At 48.9% G+C, this 19,749-nt stretch overlaps 2 protein-coding genes across 10 annotated transcripts in view; one reads left to right on the forward strand and one right to left on the reverse strand.

Moving 5' to 3' along the window:
• The window catches only part of CBL (Cbl proto-oncogene), a 106,774-nt gene extending 101,778 nt beyond the window's left edge, over window positions 1–4,996 (reverse strand). Inside the window, exon 1 of one of the 2 annotated variants that reach the window (XM_003910827.5) lies at window positions 4,461–4,996. In XM_003910827.5, the coding sequence (XP_003910876.1) occupies window positions 4,461–4,658 (198 nt within the window). In that variant the 5' untranslated portion in view covers window positions 4,659–4,996. The remainder of the gene's footprint in view (window positions 1–4,460) is intronic. The other variant, XM_021926629.2, reaches the window with a different exon arrangement.
• Window positions 4,997–12,964: 7,968 nt separating this feature from the next.
• On the forward strand, window positions 12,965–19,478 carry CCDC153 (coiled-coil domain containing 153). Of its 8 annotated transcripts, none has more exons than XM_031652877.1 (6): window positions 12,965–13,595; window positions 13,894–13,966; window positions 14,393–14,467; window positions 16,467–16,559; window positions 18,884–19,014; window positions 19,268–19,478. In XM_031652877.1, the coding sequence occupies exons 1-6, from the start codon at window positions 13,383–13,385 to the stop codon at window positions 19,394–19,396; spliced, it is 714 nt and encodes a 237-aa protein (XP_031508737.1). In that variant the 5' UTR covers window positions 12,965–13,382; the 3' UTR covers window positions 19,397–19,478. The 8 variants fall into 8 exon arrangements, 7 of the variants coding, with proteins under 7 accessions (XP_031508737.1, XP_031508738.1, XP_031508739.1 ...); XM_031652878.1 differs by having other exon boundaries at window positions 14,396–14,467; XM_031652879.1 differs by lacking the exon at window positions 16,467–16,559 and having other exon boundaries at window positions 19,268–19,441.
• The last annotated feature ends 271 nt before the right edge of the window (window positions 19,479–19,749 follow it).

The raw sequence follows: 19,749 nt of genomic DNA on the forward strand, positions 1-19,749 counted from the left end.
AGGGTCTCACTCTGTTCCCCAGGCTGGAGTGCAGTGGCTCGCTCAACAACTCATTGCAACCTCGATCTCCTAGGCTCAAGCTATCATCCCTAGCAGCTCAAACTTAGAGGAAGGCACCACCACGCCTGGCCAACATGTGTATTTTTTGCAGAGACAGGGTTTCGCCATGTTGCCCAGGCTGATGTGGAATTCCTGGGCTCAAGCTGGGATCAAATGATCTACCTACCTCATCCTCTCAAAGTGCTGGGATTACAGGCCAATTTAGGTGACTTTTTCTCTTCACTTCCCACTCCTCTCCTCCCTGCCCAACTGTCTTTTGGCTTACTAGCGACTTTCTTCGCATAGAAGTACTTATGCACATGTTTATTACAATATCCTGGGGTGGCAAAAAGAAAACCAGAGGCTCTGTCTAACTTTAGTTTAATAACAAGCATTCTAGCACAAACATTTTTCCAATAGTAAGTTTAAGTTCCATAATGGATTAGGAAATCGGGCCTATGTTAACCAGAACCCATGTCTTATGCCAATTTTTCCATCTGTATAGATCCCATATTGGGGGAAGGAAAGAGACTAACAGTTCCCAGTGCTAATTCAATAAACTGATTAAGAGTTGGCTGGAGGCCGGGCGCGGTGGCTCAAGCCTGTAATCCCAGCACTTTGGGAGGCCGAGACGGGCGGATCATGAGGTCAGGAGATCGAGACCATCCTGGCTAATACGGTGAAACCCCGTCTCTACTAAAAAATACAAAAAACTAGCCGGGCGAAGTGGCGGGTGCCTGTAGTCCCAGCTACTTGGGAGGCTGAGGCAGGAGAATGGCGTGAACCCGAGAGGAGGAGCTTGCAGTGAGCTGAGATCCGGCCACTGCACTCCAGCCTGGGTGACAGAGCAAGACTCCGTCTCAAAAAAAAAAAAAAAAAAAAAGAGTTGGCTGGAATAATATTCATCCAGCTTCAACAACAAAGATAAAACAGGTATGAGATGGTGACTTAGAACTAAATGTGTGTATGGCCAGGCGCGGTGGCTCACACCTGTAATTCCAGCACTTTGGGAGGCTGAGGCTGGCAAATCACCTGAGGTCGGGAGTTCGAGACCAGTCTGACCAACATGGAGAAACCCTGTCTCTACTGAAAACAGGAAAAAAAAAAAAATCAGTTGGGCATGGTGGCACATGCCTGTAATCCCAGCTACTCAGGAGGTTGAGGCAGGAGAGAATCACTTGAACCTAGCAGGCGGAGGTCGCGGTGAGCTGAGATCATGTCATTGCATCCAGCCTGTGCAATAAGAGTGAAACTCCGTCTCAAAAAATTAAAATTAAAATTAAAAAAAAAAGAACTAAATGTGTGTCATTCAAAGGAATTAAACAGACTTTTTTGTTTTCTTTTTTTTTTTGAGACCGAGTCTCGCTCTGTAGCTCAGGCTAGAGTGCAGTGGTACGATGATCTTGGCAACCTCTGCCCCAGGTTCAAGGGATTCTCCTGTCTCAGCCTCCCAAGTAGCTGGGATTACAGGCGTCTGCCACCACGCCTGGCTAATTCTTGTATTTTTTAGTACAGGCAGGGTTTCACCATGTTGACAGAGCTGGTCTGGAGCTCCTGACTTCAAGTGATCTGCCCACCTCGGCCTCCCAAAATGCTGGGATTACAGGTGTGAACCACGGGGCCTGGCCCAGAAATTTTGTTAAAAAGAAATAAATGTGTGGGACATCTGTGGATTTGACAGTAGGTTCTTCACCACTTATAGCACCTGAAGTCCAGGTGTGATGACACATTTAAGACTTTGAACAATAAAAATAAAGTGAAAAAAGAGTAAACCTTATGCTCAAAACATCAAGGGTAAAAGAGATGGTGCAGGCCGGGCGCGGTGGCTCAAGCCTGTAATCCCAGCACTTTGGGAGGCCGAGACGGGCGGATCACGAGGTCAGGAGATCGAGACCATCCTGGCTAACACAATGAAACCCCGTCTCTACTAAAAATACAAAAAAATTAGCCGGGCGTGGTGGCGGCGCCTGTAGTCCCAGCTACTCGGGAGGCTGAGGCAGGAGAATGGCGGGAACCCGGGAGGCGGAGCTTGCAGTGAGCCGAGATCCGGCCACTGCACTCCAGCCTGGGCGACAGAGCGAGACTCCGCCTCAAAAAAAAAAAAAAAAAGAGAGAGATGGTGCAATCTAGTAACATCACAGAGGTATTCAAAGATCTGGAAAGCAGCATAAACCTATCAGACTGACACATCAGAAAATACTACGTTTTCAGAGCAACTAGAAATATGTGATACAGGGGGAGGAGATAGTACTAAAACCAACCTCTGAGGCAAGTAATACAAAAATAAAACATCCCTCTCCCTACGCTGGAATGGAAAAGCTAGAAGCCTACTTTCTGTGAAACTATCAAACCTGAAAAGCAATTTGAGTCGAAACTTTGAGTCCTCTTTATTCTTCCCAAATAATTAAACATTCTGCTGAATAAATCAAAATTCAATGCACATACTTTAAATAGATGAAGGAGTAAGACTTAAGGGAGGATTTTATTTGGGCTACCTTGTAGAACAGGACTACTTATATCTTACTCTGTATTTACAGAAACACTTTAATAAGAATATAGAATATTCTTATTCTTTTAGAATAGAGGGCCGGGCCCAGTGGGTAACAGGAGCAGACACTTCATCTCAAGAAAAAAAAAAAAAAACAGAATACAGAATCTCTTTAATAAAGAGATTATTCTTAAGCAGGGGTCACTAATCAGTACAATTTTGATTGTACTGCACCCACATGTCTGATACGAGACACTCATTATAAAGGTATTTTTTTCTATGCCAGAGGAAATTTTTTAGTCCTTAACGATATATCCCTAAAAAGCAAACTAACAAACTTTAGCATTTGAATACCTCCGATGCGCTTTTTTTAAGAGGCGACACATTTAAAGTTTCCTTTACGCACCTAAACTTTCTGTAAGGATTTTATTATAATTTCTAATAATAAAATTAGTACTACACCACCAATATAATCAACACACAAATACTTGTGTCATTAATTACAATACCAATTATTTAACATGAGAAAAACCAGCCCTAAAAAGGTAGCTATGAAACCACTGGCACGCACTACAGGAGTGTTAATTCACACACAGGACTTATTAGGCATTTGAATTGCACATTACATTGGCTAAGCGCTTCATAATCATTGTATTAGCGGTTTCTAGTCCAAAACAGCCCATGAAGAACTTTACAGAAGAGGAACCGAGGCCCAGAGAGGAACCACAGAAAACCAAATTTTACCCTGGAGGAAATAACACCATTCTGTTAGAACGTGCCAGATACTTCTAATCACTTTTCATGCGCAATATGAATTTTGCCAAAGTAATTAATGAATATGAAAAATAGCAAGAAAACGCACTGAATTCTACCAAAGCGTCTGACTGCTTAAACACTTAATTACTTGAGACTAACTACATTTCATTATACAGAAACAACTATAAGGAAGTAAAAGTCTCCCAAATGACAAACTTACTGGCTAAATATGAAGGAGTTATTTTTGTTTGCATTTGCAAAAAACAAACAAACAAGCGTAATCAAAGAAGCTCATCGAACAAGTTTAAAGTCAGGACCTGTAATAAGGAGTCAGAACCGTTACCAGAAAAAAAGAACCCAGCTCAAGCGGTGTAGTAGGGAGGAAGTTATTAAGAAGTCAGAATCTGCTGCTGCTTAACAGGCTCAGCCAGTCCATCTTTCAGAAGATAATAGTTCTAACCAGAACTTGTGGTTTAATCAGTGCATATCTCAGCACCAGCAATGGATCAAATCCAGTGTTTCTGAGGGTAACAAAAAACTTGAGCTGGCGCTAGATGTGGAGGAAAGTTATTTCCTTGCCCCACTTAAACATCCCTATGTCTTTTATCTTCGGGTTACATCCTAATGAGAAGGCACTATACTCTCACCCAGAGCACAGCTTCCCTGCGGAGCTGTCCTGACCCCAGCCAGGTTCCTCAATCAGAGCCCAGGAACCTAATTCCCTGGTTAGATCTCACCCAGCCAAGAGCCCCAGCCGGTAAATCAAACACTCTTCCTCACGCCCTCCCTGCTAACCTCCCAGGCCAATTCCGTGACCTACATCCCTACACCCTGCACAGAGCCCCAAACTCCGCACCCCCCATTATACTTCCGCCCCACTGGCTTCCCAGTTAACCTTCGCCCCAGCCCCCACTCCATCTTTGTCTGGCTACCCTAAACGCGGCACCCCAGCGTTCCCCGACTCCCAACGGCAGCCCCTCCCCCACGCCGCCCCCCACCCTCCCGGCCTCGTCCCCGCCCCCACGCCCCCCATCCCCCGGCCGGTCACCCCGGCTCCGCGCCTCCCGGCTTCACCAGACACGTCCCCTCCCCCGCTTCCTCCGTCCGCTCGTTCCCCACCCCGCGGCCCTCCGCCCACGCCCACCCTGCAACAGCGGGCGCTCCGCAGGCCTTTCACCTTGTCCATGAGCTTCCAGCACTTCTCCACCATCTTCTTGTCTACGGTCCCCGGCGGGTGGGGGCTGAGGTGGTGGTGGTGGTGGTGGTGATGCGGCTGGAAGGCGTCCTTCATGAGCCCAATCAGGCCACCCGAGCCCGAGCCCCCGGAGCCGCCACCGCCCCCGGCCCCAGAGCTCTTCTTCACGTTGCCGGCCATGGCCTGGGCAGGGTCGGAGCCCAGGCGGGTCCGCCGGCTCGGCTGGACTGCGAGCGAGGGAGAGAAGCAGGGCTTGAAGGAGGGGCCTCTCCCGGCCGCCGCCGCCGCCGCCGGCTATCCGGGCGGAGGGAGGAGCGGCCGTGGGGAGGGGAGTGGGCGGTGCCGGGAGAGCGCAGGACGCGCCCCTTCCGAGCGCGCGAGCCCGAGGCGGGCGGGGCGCGCGTCCCGGAGGCGGACCGGCTTACTGTTGAGCTCGGGGAAGCGGCCGGCCGCGGCCAGACTGCGCAGCGACGACCCCCGGGCCACCGGCTCCGAGCAGCCAGCGTGCCCACAGCTCCCGGAAAGCCGCAGCGAGGTTTCCGTGCCCGTCTCCCCCGCCCCTACGCCGGGGGTGGGGCGGGGCCAGGCTGGGGCGGGGCCGGCGGAACCTTCGGGCCTGCGCCCTCTGCTGGAGAAACGGGGAAAGGAGCGGCGGGGGATTGGAGGTGGGGGTAGGTCCAAGGTGGAGTCTGCGCAGTAGTCAGAAACCGAGACTTCCATGCTCCTTGTGGGCGGGAGGTTGGCGCTTCTGGGGTGGGTCATGGGAATGTTTAAATTAAGACAGGTGGCGATGGAGTGGAAGTCTTGATGTCAAGTCTTTCCCCACGCCTGACAAATGACGAAATGGAGATTCGAGTTATTTGCTTATTTACACTGTGGGAGGATGGTGGGAGAAAAAGGAAAGTTATTTCTCCACCCCTTATTCAAGTCTTCATTAAGACACGACCAAGGACAGGAATATGAATGCTGCGGCCTGTTCCAGCCGGATTAGGCCCCCAGCAAGGCTTGAGACACTCAAGCCAGTAGCTCTTCTTCGAGGCCCTTTGACCTCTTGAAAAGAAAGTACTTCCTTTTTTTTTTTTTTTTTTTTTTTTTTTGGCTCGTGAAGACTAGTTACGTTTCTGGGAATTGAGTCTCAAACATGTATTTAAGATTCTCCTATTCGGAGCATTGCACCACAGGTCGGCGCCGCCAGCATGAGGGCCCCCTCAGAAGCTGACCTGCTACTGGCTCTGCCCGAGGGGGTTCTGTCTCCCGCCCAGGGAACAGAAATGCTGTTCCCGGTCACTTCCACTTCTCGGTCAATTACACTTCTCTAATGTAAAAGTTCCGTTGGAAGAACTTTGAAAATAGGAACTTCCCTTCCAAAGAAGGAAGTGCCCTGCCCTAATTTACTAATTCTGAGCCTCGGTTTTGGGAGTTTGCAGACCCAGGTGTGTCAGTAAGTATTAGTTCCGCCTTCGATCCCCCTCCAGGCTCTTCCACAAAGCACAAAGGATTAGGGAGCTATATTATCAGGTGCTCCTGTAAAGGGGAAAATATCTTTGAATGCAGGGACCTTTCAGCCAGGCATCCTGGGTTTGCAATTTAATCGCCTTTATCTAGAATTGATTTTGGAGTCAACATTATAATTTACTATCAGAAGAATTTCCTTTTATCAGTTTCCATTCAGGAAGAGAAGAATCTATGAAGGGAAAATCTAGGCAAAGCTCCATCCTTAGTGCCCACACCTAGTTGCAGGTCCTCCTTTTCTTTTCCCTGGACTGTTGAAACCTTTTCCTCTGCCTTCAATTCATCCTGCCACCATAGGCTTCCTATAGTATAGTTCAGACAGCATCACAAACTTTAAACACTTCCCATTGCCTCTGGAATAAAATTGACAATCAAGTTGCTCTAACTCCAAGCTAAACAAACTTGTAGTTTTATACTACTCCCTGGTACACATGTCTTATGCTAACTGACTCACCAAGTCATCAAATACAATTCTTTTTATTTATTTATTTATTTAATTTTATTTTGAGACAGAGTCTCTCTCTGTCACCCAGGCTGGAGCGCAGTAGCACAATCTCGACTCAATGCAACCGCTGCCCACCGAGTAGCTGGGATTACAGGTGCCTGCCACCATGCCTGATTAATTTTTGTATTTTTAGTAAAGACGAGATTTCACAGTGTTGGCCAAGCTGACATGACCTCCAATTCCTGACCTGAGGTGATCCGCCCTCCTCGGCCTCCCAAAGTGCTGAGATCACAGGCATGACCACCGCACCTGGCCAATTCTTTCTTTCTTCATCACCATTACTCAGACAGTTCCCTTATTCCCTCTGCCTGAAGTGTGCTTTAAAATCCAATCCATTCAGCCCAGTGCAGTGGCTCATGCCTGTAATCCCAGCACCTTGTGAGGCCGAGGGGGGCGGATCACCTCAGATCAGGAGTTGGAGACCAGCTTGGCCAACATGGTGAAATCTCGTCTTTACTAAAAATACAAAAATTAGCTGGGTTTAGTGGCGGGCACCTGTAATCCCAGCTACTCGGGAGACTGAGGCAGGAGAATCACTTGAACCCGGGAGCCAGAGGTTGCAGTGAGCCGAGATTGTGCCACTGCACTCCAGCCTGGGCGACAAGAGTGAAACTCTGTCAAAAAAAAAAAAGAATAAATAAAGTAAGGTTAATAAGAAAAGGAAGATTGCCCTTTTCTTACCTTTTTTTTTTTTTCCAAAAAAAAAAAAATTAGCTGGGCGTGGCGCGAGCCACCACGCCAGGCCACAATTTTTATTTGGCTTGTTTTAGAAAATGTACAAGAGAGGGGATTGGACTGTTGATCACAATGTCATTCCAATTCCAGATTATGCTAGAGTTGGTTCATCCTGCATCACATCGTGTAACATGTAGCCTTTTTCTTATCCCACTTCACCTTCACCCCAAACCACATCCTCATTCCGCACCTGAAAGTCCATTGACTGAGCCGAGCATGGTGGCTCACGCCTATAATCCCAACACATTGGGAGGCCGAGGCTGGCGGATCACTCGAGATCGGGAGTTTGAGACCAACCTGACCAACATGGCGAAACCCCATCTCTACTAGAATACAAAAAGTAGCCAGGCGTGGTGGCGGGCACCTGTAATCCCAGCTACTCTGGAGGCTGAAACAGGAGAATGCCTTGAACCTGGGAGGCGGAGGTTGCAGTGATCCGAGATCGCACCACTCCACTTCAGCCTGGGCACAGAGCGAGACTTTGTCTCAAAAGAAAAAAAGGAAAGTCCATTGACTGAACGTATTTGTAAACTACATTCTCTTCTGGGGTATAGTTGCTTATATTCTGCAATCTCTATTCTAATGTCATTCTATGCATCAGGATGAGAAAAGAAAAGTAGCTCAAAGCTGTCTGAACTGTGTGAGGTATGCAAAATTATCAGGCCCAGAGAAACATGAGTATGGGACTTCAGTCACAAACCCCCGACCCATGCCTGGGGGCAATGGTTTAAAGGCATTTGGTCCCTGACTAGCTGCCTCACCCATCATCTTCATGTTCCTGGAATACAACGTACAGCCAATCAAATACCTTACGCTATGTTAATGCAAATGATTAGCAGACAGTTTAGGAACTGCCTCTTCTTTGCATTTGTTTGTTTATTTATTTATTTATTTTCGGTGGGGTGGTGGTGGTCTCAGGTTGCCCAGGCTGATCTTAAACTCCTGGCCTCAAGTGATCCTCCCACCTGGGCCTCCCAAAGTGCTAAGATTATAGGCATGAGCCACCACACCTGGCCTCTTTTTTCCTTTAAAAACACACTTGTCAGGAGGCTGAGGCAGGAGAATGGCGTGAACCCGGGAGGTGGAGCTTGCATGAGCCGAGATCGCGCCACTGCACTCCAGCCTGGGCAACAGAGCGAGACTCCGTCTCAAAAAAAAAGACTTGTTGGCCGGGCCTGGTGGCTCACGCCTGTAATCTCAGCACTTTGGGAGGCAGATCACGAGATCAGGAGTTCAAGACCAGCCTGGCCAAGATGGTGAAATGCTGTCTCTATTAAAAATACAAAAAATCAGCCAGACTTGGTGGTGGGAGCCTGTAATCTCAGCTACTCGGGAGGCTGAGGCAGGAGAATCACTTGAACCGGGAGGCAGAGGTTGCAGTGAGCCAAGATTGTGCCACTGCATTCCAGCCTGGGCAACAAGAGTGAAACTCCATCTCAAAAAAAAAAAAAAAAACCCACACACACACACTTGTAACTGCTACTAATCTGAGCCTATTGTCAAGGGCAACTTGAATCTATGCTCCTGGATTGCTGTCCTCAAACTTGGCCCAAGTAAACTCTCTGCTTAAATTTGTGCCAGTCTTTTCCTTTACATCAACAAGTAATGGGGACACTAATCATTCCACGGAAAAAAAAGTTTCCAACCAAGCAAGGTAGCTCCTGCCTGTAGTCCCAACACTTTGGGAGGCTGAGGCAGATGGATTGCTTGAGACCAGGAGTTCGAGACCAGGATGGGCAACATAGGGAAACCCTGTCTCTGTAAAAAATGCAAAAATTTGCCAGGCTCAGTGGCTCATGCCTGCAATCCCAGCACTTTTGTCACAGGAAAGGGGTCCCGATCCAGATCCCAAGAGAGCGTTCTTGGATCTCACACAAGAAAGAATTCAGGGCGACTCTAGAGTAAAGTGAAAACAAGTTTATTAGGAAAGTGTTGGAACAGAAGAATGGTGACTCCATAGACATAACCATTTTTATGGTTATTTCTTGATGAGATGCTAAACAAGGGGTGGATTATTCATGCCTCCCCTTTTTACACCATACAGGGTAACTTCCTGATGTTGCCATGGCATTTGTAAACTGTCATGGCGCTGGTGGGAGTGTAGCAGTGAGGACGACCAGAGGTCACTCTCGTCACCATCTTGGTTTTGGTGGGTTTTGGCCAGCTCCTTTACTGCGACCTGTTTTATCAGCAAGGTTTTTATGATCTGTATCTGTGCCAACCTCCTATCTCATCCTATGACTTAGAATGCCTTAACCTTCTGGGAATGCAGCCCAGTAGTTCTCAGCCTCATTTTACCCAGCTCCTCTTCAAGATGGAGTTGCTCTGGTTCACACAACCCTGACACTTGGAGACCAAAGCAAGCAGATCACCTGAGGTTGGGAGTTCCAGACCAGCCTGGCCAACATGGTGAAACCCCATCTCTACTAAAAATACAAAAATTAGCTGAATGTGGTGGCACATGCCTGTAATCCCAGCTACTCGGGAGACTGAGGCACAAGAATCTCTTGAACCCAGGAAGCAGAGGTTGCAGTGAGCTGAGATCACACCACTGCACTCCAGCATGGGCCACAGAGTGAGACTGTCTCAAAAAAAAAAAAAAGAAAGAAAGAAAGAAAAACCTCCCAAACAGGCTTCTAGATGAGGAGGACAGGGACAGGAACCCCCGCTGCATTACAGCACAGGAGAAGGAGGTGGTGGAGGGAGAATAAATGAAAAACATGCTCAAGATTAGAAGAAGCTGGTCTGATGGTAGTGGGCTATCAGAACTTATTAACATTAGTCTCATGTCAAAGAAAAGAGTCAAACTCTGTAAAATATTTGAAGAGATTTATTCTGAGCCAAATATGAGTGACCAATGGCCCGTGACACAACTCTCAGGAGATCCTGACAAGTGCTGAAGGTGAACAGGCTACAATTTGGCTTTTTGCATTTTTTGTTTTTTTTCAGACGGAATTGCACTCTTGTTGCCCAGGCTGGAGTGCAATGGCGCAATATCGGCTCCCTGCAACCTCCGCCTCCCGGGCTCAAGAGATTCTCCTGCCTCAGCCTCCCAAGTAGCTGGGATTACAGGCACCCACCAAAATGCTCGGCTAATTTTTTGTATTTGTAGTAGAGACAGGGCTTCACTATGTTGGTCAGGCTGGTCTTGAACTCCTGACCTCAGGTGATCCACCTGCCTTGGCCTCGCAAAGTGCTGGGATGACAGGCGTGAGCCACTGCGCCGGCTTGCTTTATACATTTTAAGAAAACATAAGACATCAATCAATATATGTAAGATGTACATTGGTTCGGTCTAGAAAGGCAGGACAACTGGAAGTGAGGAAGTGGGTAAGGGAATTAGGGTTAGAATTAGGTTCCGGGTCATAAGTGAATTCAGAGATTTTCCAATTGACAATTGCTTGAAAGAGTTATTATCTAAAGATCTGGAATCAATAGAAAGGAATGTCTGGATCACAATAAGGGGTTGCAGAGACCACGGGTTTTTTTTAGACAGAGTTTTGCTCTGGTTGCCCAGGCTGGAATGCAGTGGCGTGATCTTGGCTCACCGCAACCTCTACCTCCTGGGTTCAAGCGATTCTCCTGCCTCAGCCTCCCAAGTAGCTGGGATTACAGGCGCACACCACCATGTCCAGCTAATTTTTGTATTTTTCAGTAGAGAAAGGGTTTAATAATGTTGGCCAGGCTGGTCTCGAACTCCTGACCTCATGATCTGCCCACCTCAGCCTCCCAAAGTGCTGGGATAACAGGCATGAGTCACCATGCCCAGCCTCTTGTGGCTATTTCTACAGATCTGCTCCTGACAATAGGCAATGAACCAAAAATATTGAGGGTGACAGAGTTGAAGAGAAGTACCTAAAGAAAGAAGGCCAGGTGCAGTGGCTCATGCCTGTAATCCCAGCACTTTGGGAGGCTGAGGCAGGTGGATCACGAGGTCAGGAGTTCAAGACCAACCTGGCCAAGATGGTGAAACCCCATCTCTACTAAAAATACAAAAATTAGCCAGGCGTGGTGGTGGGTGCCTGTAATCCCAGCTACTCGGGAGGCTGAGGCAGAGAATTGCTTGAACCCAGGAGGTGGAGGTTGCAGTGAGCCGAGATCACATCACTGTACTCCAGCCTGGTGACAGAACAAGACTCTGTCTGAAAAAAAAAGATAGCCTGGTGCAGTGGCTCACGCCTGCAATCCAAGAACCTTGGGAGGCCAAGGCAGGCAGATCACTTGAGGCCAGGAGTTCAAGACCATGCTGGCCAACATGGTAAACCCCGTCTCTACAAAAAATATAAAAATTAGCCAGGTGTGGTGGCATGCGCCTATAGTCCCGGCTACTCAGGAGGTTGAGGTGGGAAGATCACCAGAGCCTGGAGAGGCTGAGGCTGCAGTGAGCCGTGATCATGCCACTGCACTCCAGCCTGAGTGACAGAGAGAGAGACACTGAGAAAAAAAAAAATGCCAGGCGCGGTGGCTCACGCCTGTAATCCCAGAATTTTGGGAGGCCGAGGCGGGTGGATCATGAGGTCAGGAGATCGAGTCCATCCTGGCTACCACGGTGAAACCCCGTCTCTACTAAAAATACAAAAAAATTAGCGGGGCGTGGTGGTGGATGCCTGCAGTCCCAGCATGAACCCGGGAGGAGCTTGCAGTGAGCCGAGATCGTGCCACTGCACTTCAGCCTGGGCAACAGAGCGAGACTCCGTCTCAAAACAAAAACAAAAACAAAACAAACAAACAAGAAACCTAAAGAAACGGTCTGCAGGTCCCCTAATCCAAAAGGAGAAAAGCCCTGAAGTGTCTGCTGTTTTCACTCTAACCAGTATGGTGCCCAGAGATCCAAGTGGCAGATAGATGGCAAGCCTCAGGATAGCACAGAGCTGCAGGGAGAGTGAAGGCTGCCTGACAAGGGAGGACCACCCATCATACTCTCTCCCCCACATTAATTATTCCAGCCACTCCTGGCTCCAGCAGGACACTAAGAAGTATCCCCAAAGGGAGTCACCCCCAATATTGCCCAGTAAATAATTTAAAAGCAAAAATGTGGGAAACTCAGGAGAAGGTCAAACAAGTCCACTAGAGGGAGCCCCAACCAACTCTGTGCTGCAGGGAGCCTCACAAAGCAATGTCTCAACACCTGTCTGAAAATCAACCACACAAGGGAATGGGGAAATGTAGCAATAGATTAAGTCACTAGGAGAGAAGATAGCCATGTAAACACCCAGCTAAAACACAGGCTTTTCAAGAGCTACAAAATCAAACATTTAAAGATCAGGAAACTGATGCTGAGCAAAGTCAAATGGCTTGACTCAGTTTACATATCCACAGTTGGGACTCAAACTCAAATGTCTTGTCTCTAACCTGAGCACTTTCCTGCACACTTGCATCCCTCTAGGTCAGTACCCTAGAGTCCATGGGTCTGCTGTTCCTTTGTGTCTCATTTCTCTGAAGTGGGAAACGCCCTCGACTACCTATTCCTGTACTTATTACCCTCATTCCACAGTGTACTGAAGAGGATCTTCAGTGGTTTGGGGTTTTTGTTTGTTTGTTTGTTTGTTTGAGACAGGGTCTCCCTCTGTCATCCAGGCTGGAGTGCAGTGGTGCAATCATAGCTCACTGCTGCCTCAACCTCCCAGGCTCAAGTGGTTCTCCTGCTTCAGCCTCCCGAGTAGCTGAGACTAACAGGTGTGCACCACCCTGCCAGGCTAATTTTTTAATTTTTTGTAGAAATGAGGTCTCACTGTGTTGTCCAGGCTGGTCTTGAACTCCTGGCCTCAAGTAATCCTCCTGCCTCAGCTTCTGAAAATGTTGGGATTATAGGCATGAGCCACCGCCCCCAGCTTAGATCTTCAGTTTTAAACCTACTAATGTCATTTTGCTGATGGGACCTCGGGATGTCAATTGTCCAATGTGGCTACTGTCAGTCCTTTTCCTCTGTATCAGCACAACATATTATCTCAGATGTGTACATCTGAATTTGGAAGTCTCCAAATTGCAGGCCATGTCTACATGGCAATGAATCATAACCAATCGGCCTCCAAAGCCCTTTCTTTTCAAACTATACTTAGGGTTTTGGGATAAGGAAAGAACTGACCCTTTGAGACCTTGATATTTTAAGCGTTGTGAGCTGATTTAGCCCATTCCACCTTCCTACGAACTCCATGTTTCCCAGTTGCCTGGACAACATACAGCCTCCCGAAACCCAACCTTCCAGCCCTCAGTCCTGCCCTCAAGAGAAATTTGCCACCAAGGATTGGCTCCCAGGACCCAGGCCCCGCCTCAGGCTCCTCGCTAGTTGGGCCTTCTCTCTGCCACTCCCCACGGGTGGGTCACTCCACAGGGAGCCCCAACACTGGCAGGAGAGGATCCTACAGGTAGGAAGAGGGGGTTGAGGATGATGGGAAGAGGGAGGGGAGCAGGTACAGGGATTTATCTAAAAGAGAGTTGTGAGGAGTGACTTCCGTACAGTCAGCCTGGTTGAGAGAAAAAACTTCACCCTCCCCATTGACCCCAACCCTGCCTGAGGTTCCAAAGAGACTGTGAACTGACTTTTCTGAAGAGTATGAGAGACAAATTTGGAGTAGAACCAGGAGACTCCCCTGAGACTCCTGATTCAGTCAGGAAAGCATCCCTGTGTCCAGACCTAAACATAAGGTCCCCTCCTTCTCCCAGGACAGCAAGGAGATGCCACTTAAAAACAAAGAAAAAGGGAAGAAATCTGGGGCACAGAAGAAAAAGAACTGGGGTGAGTCATGGTGGGTGGAGGTGCCCCCTGCTTCTCCATGTTCTGGCATGAAGACCACGCAGAGCTCCTCCAGAGACAATTCAGCCTTCTACATGACAGGATGGAACTCTCTTGACCTTCCTCTTTCGTGTCCTTGAAGTCGGATGCAGGGAGCTGAGGAAGTGGGGAAATGGTCACTCACGCTCTCCTTTAAGCACCATCTAGCTTTGTGCCTTCCTAATATATTTGTCATGTGTATTTTGCATATCTGTTATGTGCTGGTTGGTAAGGACACAGTGCTGACTTCAGTAGACTCTGCCACCATGGATCCCTCATTTAGTGGTCCTCAGGTCTCCTGTGGCAAAAGTGCAGGGTGTGGGGCGAGGACGCAAGGAGAGTGAGGAATGCTGAGATCACGAAGAGCTGAGGCTCTGCCACTTGCCACAGCAGGTGCAGATGTGGAGGCTGAGTCCAGGCACAGGCTGGTGGTGCTGGAGAAGGAGCTGCTCCGAGACCACTTGGGTAAGGAGGGTAGAAGCTGGCATGGGGGTGGGCAACAGGGCAAGTGAAATGGGGCATTTCTGTATCCTGGGGGATTGGGGAGTTGGAGATACAGTGGGGGGCTAAGTTGAACCCTAACCATCCCCTAGTGGAAAAAGACAATGAGAGAGGGGTGGGCAGTGAGGGTTGATAAAGGAAGCTTTTTTTTTTTTTTTAGACAGAATCTTGCTCTATTGCCCAGGCTGGACTGCAGTGGTGTGATCATAGCTCACTGTAATCTCAAACTCCTGGACCCCAACAATCTTCCCACCTCAGCTTCACGAGTAGCTGGTGCACACCACCCTACCTAGCTACTTTATTTATTTATTTATTTTTCTTTTTTAAAATTTATTTTATTTTATTATTTCATTTTATTTTATTTTACTCTCTTTTTTTTTTTAAGACAGAGTCCTGTGCTCTGTTGCCCAGGCTGGAGTGCAGTGGCACCATCTTGGCTCACTGCAACCTCTACCTCCCAGGCTCAAGTGATTCCCCCACCTCGGCCTCCCAAGTAGCTGGGATTACAGGCACATGGCCACCATGCCCGGCTAATTTTTGTATTCTTATTAGAGACAGGCTTTCACCATGTTGGCCAAGCTGGTCTCGAACTCTTGACCTCATGATCCTCCCACTTTGGCCTCCCAAAGTGCTGGGATTACAGGCATGAGCCACTGCGCCTGGCCCTATTTATTTTTCTTATAGAGACAAGGTCTCACTCTGTTGCCCAGGCAGGTCTCAAACTCCTGGCCTCAAGCAATTCTCCCACCTAAGCCTCCCAAAATATTGGGATTACAGGCATGAGCCACCATGCCGGGCTATCCGGAAAGCTATTTTGTATAGGCAGAACATGGAGAGAGTCTTTACTTCTTAATAATGAGGAGCCTGTGAGACTCTAGGGATAAAAAACAAAAACAACAAAACCCAGAGAGAGAATAAGAGGCTGGACGCCCCGCCACCAGATTTCTAGAGATGGGCAAAATTCATCAAGTTCATGGGGGCTGATTTAGCGGGCCCCAGCCAGTCCTGACAGTGGCTCTGGGACTGCTCACAGCTCTACGGAGGGATGAAGCCCGTCGAGCCAAGGCTTCCAAAGACCGGCTGAAGCAGAGGCTGCAAAGGGTGGAGGCTGAGCTGGAAGGGGCCCGAAGTGAAGGGAAGGCCATATATGCAGGTGTGTGGTCTGTTGAGCAGATGGGCAGGAGACAGGGGCCTGGAGGAAGACAACCAGCAGGGTCAGATGATGCAAGGAAGGGAAACAAGGAGGGCTTCCGACTGCCAGGCCTGGTCTTGGTCTTCCCCGAACAGTACAAATCAGGCAGGATCCTGCAGGAATCAAAGGCAGGTAGGTTCCTGGGATCCCAGGTAGCGGCCTGCCAGGATGCCTGGTGCCATGTGCTTGATGCTGTGTAGGATACACATGCAGTCATAGCCATCACCTCAACCATCCTATAGGAGGAGAGAAGGACTAGCATCCCCATCCAAAGCTGGACGGTGGGGGAGGTGGGTTGGGCTTCCTTTCCCTTCCTCAGGTTTTCATGGTCTCTAGCTTCTCAGAATCACAAAAAGTAATCCCAGCACTTTGGGAGGCCGAGGCGGGCGGATCATGAGGTCAGGAGATCGAGACCATCCTGGCTAACACGGTGAAACTCCGTCTCTACTAAAAATGCAAAAAAATTAGCTGGGTGTGGTGGCAGGTGCCTGTAGTCCCAGCCTTCTTTCGGGGAGACTGAGGCAGGAGAATGGGGTGAAAGACCCAGGAGGCGAACTTGCAGTGAGCCGAGATGCAGCACCACTGCACTCCAGCCTGGGCAACAGGGAGTGAGACCCCGTCTCAAAAAAAAAAAAAAAAAAGAACCAAGAAGGCCTTTGTGCTCCTGTTCCACTAGACCAAGTAGAGTCTTCCCCACCCACAACTTCATTTCCTTTCTCCATCACTCCATCTGCGACCTGGGTCCCTGGCGGCCTACTGCCCCCACCCCAGAGATGAGTCGCCAGTGCCATGCCCTGCAGGAGGATATGCAATCCCGCAGCAAGCAGCTGGAGGAAGAAGTCAAGGGCCTTTGGGGGCAGCTAGGTAGGTTTCCCCACCCCCCAAGCCCCTTGTCTCCAAGAGTTGCAGCAAGGGCCAGCATGAAGGGGCAGACTTCAAAGTCTCTGCTCCAGAAAGCTGCCACCTGGGCTCTGGGATCACTTTCCCCACTTTCAGTGACCCTCCACCACCGAGGACTGGAGCAGAGGGTTCGGGATGCCAAGAATCTCTGTTGTAAGTAAAGAAGAGGTGCCAGGCGCAGTGGCTCAGGCCTGTAATCCCAGCACTATGGGAGGCCAAGGCGGGTGGATCACCTGAGGTCAGGAGTTCGAGAACAGCCTGGCCAAATGGCGAAACCCCGTCTCTACTAAAAATATAAAAATTAGCCGGATGTGGTGGCGCACACCTGTAATCCCAGCTACTCGGGAGGCTGAGGCAGGAGAATTGCTTGAATCCGGGAGGCAGAGGTTGCAGTGAGCCGAGATCGCGCCATTGCACTCCAGCCTGGGTGACAGAGCAACTCTGTCTCAAAAAAATAAATAAAAATAAAAAAGAAGAGGTAGGCGTCACACCCCATTTCCTCCTCTCCAAGTCCAGCCCTACCTAACTCCCCACCACTGCCATGTCTCTTGTGAGCAAAACATATTCCCTTTTAGTTTAGGTGATTTCTACAATGAAACTAAGGGAAAATGTTTGACTTATTTACTTCTATATCTTCAAGACCTAGCACCCGGTAGGTCCTAAATAACTGTTCACTAAATAAATGAATAAACACTCCCAATAAGCAAAAATATTTTTAAAAACTAGGAAGCCTTTGCTTCTCTTCTCTTGCCTCCTGCTTACAAAATAATGTTGAAATATCTCAGCATGACACATGAGCTCTTGCACAATTTTGGTCCCAAAGTGTTCTTACCTTAAAAATGCCTTCAGCCGGGCTCAGTGGCTCACCCCTGTAATCCCAGCACTTTGGGAGGCCAAGGCGAGAGGATTGCTTGAGGCCAGGAGTTCGAGACCAGCCTGGCCAATATGGTGAAATGCCATCTCTACTAAAATTACAAAAATTCGCTGGGCATGGTGGCATGTGCCTGTAATCTCAGATACTTGGGAAGCTGAGTCAGAAGAATCACTTGAATCCAGGACGCGGAGGCTGCAGTGAGCCGAGATCGCACCACTGCACTCCAGCCTGGGTGACAGAGTAAGACTCCAACCAAAAAAAAAAAAAAAAAGCCTTCGGTTTAGCTATAGATGGCCAGGAGCTGCTTATCTGCCATTCAGACCCTGGGTTCCTTTCCTAATCTTTGCTTTACCTCAAATTCCAAGTCAATCAATAACTCAGTTGTTTTTGTTTTTGTTGTTGTTGTTTTTTGGTTTTTTGTTTTTTGTTTTTGTTTTTTTTTTTGAGACGCAGTTTCGTTCTGGTTGCTCAGGCTGGAGTGCAATGGCGCAATCTCGGCTCACAGCAACCTCTGCCTCCCAGGTTCAAGCAATTCTCCTGCCTCAGCCTCCCAAGTAGCTGGGATTACAGATGTGTGCCACCATGCCTGGCTAATTTTTGTATTTTTAGTAGAGATAGGAATTTCACCATGTTGGCCAGGACTCCTGATCTCAGGTAATCCGCCCTCCCCGGCCTCCCATAGTGTTAGGATTACAGGCGTGAGCCACCACACCCGGCCAATGAATCAATGTTTACTGAGCACTTCCTGTATACTAGCTAGGTGCTTTGTCATCCATTACCATGTTTAAAGGTCACAGCATAGCCCTGAGAGATGTGTCATTCTCTCTTTAAAGATGAAGACACCAGCTAGCAGCGGTGGCTCACGCCTGTAATCCCAGCACTCTGGGAGGCTGAGGTGGGCGGATCACGAGGTCAAGAGATAAGGACCATCCTGGCCAACATGGTGAAACCCTGTCTCTAATAAAAATTAAAAAATTAGCTGGGCGTGGTGGCATGTGCCTATAGTCCCAGCTACTCAGGAGGCTGAGGCAGGAGAATTGCTTGAACCCAGGAGGCGGCGGTTGCAGTGAGCCGAGATCATGCCACTGCACTCCAGTCTGGCGACAGAGTGAGACTCCATCTAAATAAATAAATAAATAATAAATAAATAAAAAGATGAAGACACTGAGGCTCAGAAAGAGACATGTCTGTGGTCACCTAGGTAGTAATCCGACTTTGGAGCCTTCTGTCTCAAGCCCACCATTCTCTGCTATACCTCAGTGGAGCTTCAGCTTTTACAGGGACTGCAGGAAAGTTGGTGATGCTGGGGGAGTCTGGAATGAGCCCATTCAAGGTCTCCTTTCCAGATACCTTTGGAGACTGGTCAAGGATAGAGTGTCACCATCCTGCTGTCTTTCATCCTGCCTGCCCCCAGAGGCATGCCAAAGGGAAGCTGCGGCTGCCCGGGAAGAGGCTGAACAAGCTCTAAGAGAGCGGGACCAGGCCCTGTCTCAGCTTCGGACCCACGTGGCAGACATGGAGGCAAAGTATGAGGAAATCTTACAGGTAAGCACCACCTCCTGGATCCCAGTCATCCCAGTACCCAGGACTCCCCCATGCCCACAAACCCCAGCTAGTGTGATGACTGACAACCCAGGGGTAAGGAGAAGAAGTATCTCCAAGGGAGCCCTGCTCTATCCTGGGGGCAGAGAGGGGATACAACCATGTCTACTGGGCAAGGAAAGCTTACGAACCAACCTGGGGCAGCCCTCACTCCTTCCCTGTCTCTTCCTGGGGGCTGAAATATTGATGTCTGCAGGACAGTCTGGACAGGCTCTTGGCCAAGCTGAGAGCCATCAAGTCGCAGTGGGATGGGACGGCATTTAGACTCCATGCCAGGCACAAGGAGCAGCTACGCCAGTTTGGACTCACCGCCCTGGATCTTTGAGGCCACCAGCCCCTAGTCTCTAGTGTTCTCTGAGGCGCCAGCAATAAAGTGTCTTGATGTAGAACTCAGTAGAGCTGTGGGCTCTGGCCTTTTGGCAGAGAGGAGTGGATCTTTTTTATTTTTATTTTCATTTAGTTTTCTTCTTTTTTTGTTTTTTCTTTTGTTTTGTTTATTTTTAGGAGTGGCTCTCATGCAGACATCTCAGTTCTGGGTTGACCCATTATCCCTGAGACTCAGTGATAGGAAAGAAATTTGACCAGGTCTCACCTTTTCTCCTGCAGAAGCCGCATCCCACCCCTTGAGCCTGAGGCCCTTTTGGTCCCTTCACACCACTGCCCCTTACCCCCACCAAC

This window comes from Papio anubis, chromosome 12 (assembly GCF_008728515.1).
Source record: "Papio anubis isolate 15944 chromosome 12, Panubis1.0, whole genome shotgun sequence".
NCBI lineage: Eukaryota > Metazoa > Chordata > Mammalia > Primates > Cercopithecidae > Papio > Papio anubis.